The sequence below is a fragment of the Opisthorchis viverrini genome, assembly GCF_000715545.1.
Source record: "Opisthorchis viverrini unplaced genomic scaffold opera_v5_2979, whole genome shotgun sequence".
Taxonomy (NCBI): domain Eukaryota; kingdom Metazoa; phylum Platyhelminthes; class Trematoda; order Opisthorchiida; family Opisthorchiidae; genus Opisthorchis; species Opisthorchis viverrini.
The window spans coordinates 1-1,249 of NW_008755291.1; the positions used below are offsets into that span (position 1 = coordinate 1).

At 46.1% G+C, this 1,249-nt stretch overlaps 1 protein-coding gene across 1 annotated transcript; it reads right to left on the reverse strand.

Moving 5' to 3' along the window:
* Window positions 1-206: 206 nt before the first annotated feature.
* T265_16002 (hypothetical protein) lies at window positions 207-632 on the reverse strand (the record flags this gene model as incomplete). The annotated part of the gene is made up of 1 exon (XM_009179465.1): window positions 207-632. A coding segment is annotated over one exon (426 nt), but the record flags the coding sequence as incomplete, so codon positions are not given.
* Window positions 633-1,249: the final 617 nt, after the last annotated feature.

Consider the following 1,249-nt stretch of genomic DNA (forward strand, 5'->3'; position numbering starts at 1 on the left):
AATTCGTGCTCTAACCACTTGGGTCATCTAACCCGCCCCCCAACAAAGCACGAACCCACCCACTACTCCGAACAGAGCAAATCTCCAAGGAGGGCGTGTTTGCGTAGGACTTTAAAACAATAGAGAGAATTTTGTGTCGAGTCAGAAATTTTGTTCGAAATTAAATTGGAAAAATCAGCACTTCGAAGAAAACACCGTTAACAAACCTTGAACTTGTTTTCCAAATGCAAGCGCGAAACCGCCCACAAACTGCCTTGTACTAGTTCAGAGAATGTTTGAGGATCAGCATGTCGTGTCCCTCGCTCTCGGTGCCCCTGAAGCTGGAGCCCATCAATTCGGGGCGAACCTTCACAACGCCACCGTGAAGCTTTGTAGCGGACGCGTCTGGATTTCGGAGCTGGTCCAATGTCACCTTGCTCACGGGCTAGAATCAAGTTGAAAGGATGTCTTAGGAAGGTATCTGTAGTGGTAGGAGGCGGCGTTGAATCCTTGTCGATAACAAGAGGGGTTGTGACGGACTGCTGATTGTTGACTTCCAGTGTTGAGTAGGGGGTTGGTGAAAAGGTGCGCGGGAATCGAGAACTTCCTATGTGATAAGCACTCCCGATGCGAAGGTCTCGGCGGAGCTGTTTCTGAAGGCAAATTGAAATGAATAACAACTAAATACTTGTCAGGAGTGGCCGCATAGCGACAGGGGAAAACTACCAGAAAGACATTAATTTGGTCGCGAAGCAAAGCTATCTGGCTGAACAATCGGGGTTTGTTTCGTTGGGTGTCAGTTTGTCCAGTTTGTCTACCTTACCGATCGGCGCTTCTGCGACTACGACCAGAATTTGTAGGACGAACAAACGCTCTTGAAAACAAAAACCAGTATCACTTGAGTATTCTGATTTATCCAAGAGACGTCATTCTGAGCCAGGCCTTTGAAAAAGCAAAATAACTCAGTCCGAAAGACCTAGTTTACAAAACTACGATAGAAGGGAACCCTATCAGAACCTGCGCCCCCGAAAAGGTTGACACTAAGATTACTTGAAGCTCATAGTAAATGGTCAATGCCTTCTTGATATTGACATTTCTAAAGGTATGTAGACGCAAGCAACTGTTGATGTTGTGGGTTTGTCGGACCAGCATAAAGTAGCCGAACTTAAGGAAGCTTATCGTACCACTTGGAACATAGTCATAAGTGACAAACATGGTCAAGCGCCGTCCAGAAATTGCATATCCCACGCAGGGAGAGATGTAAAAAAAA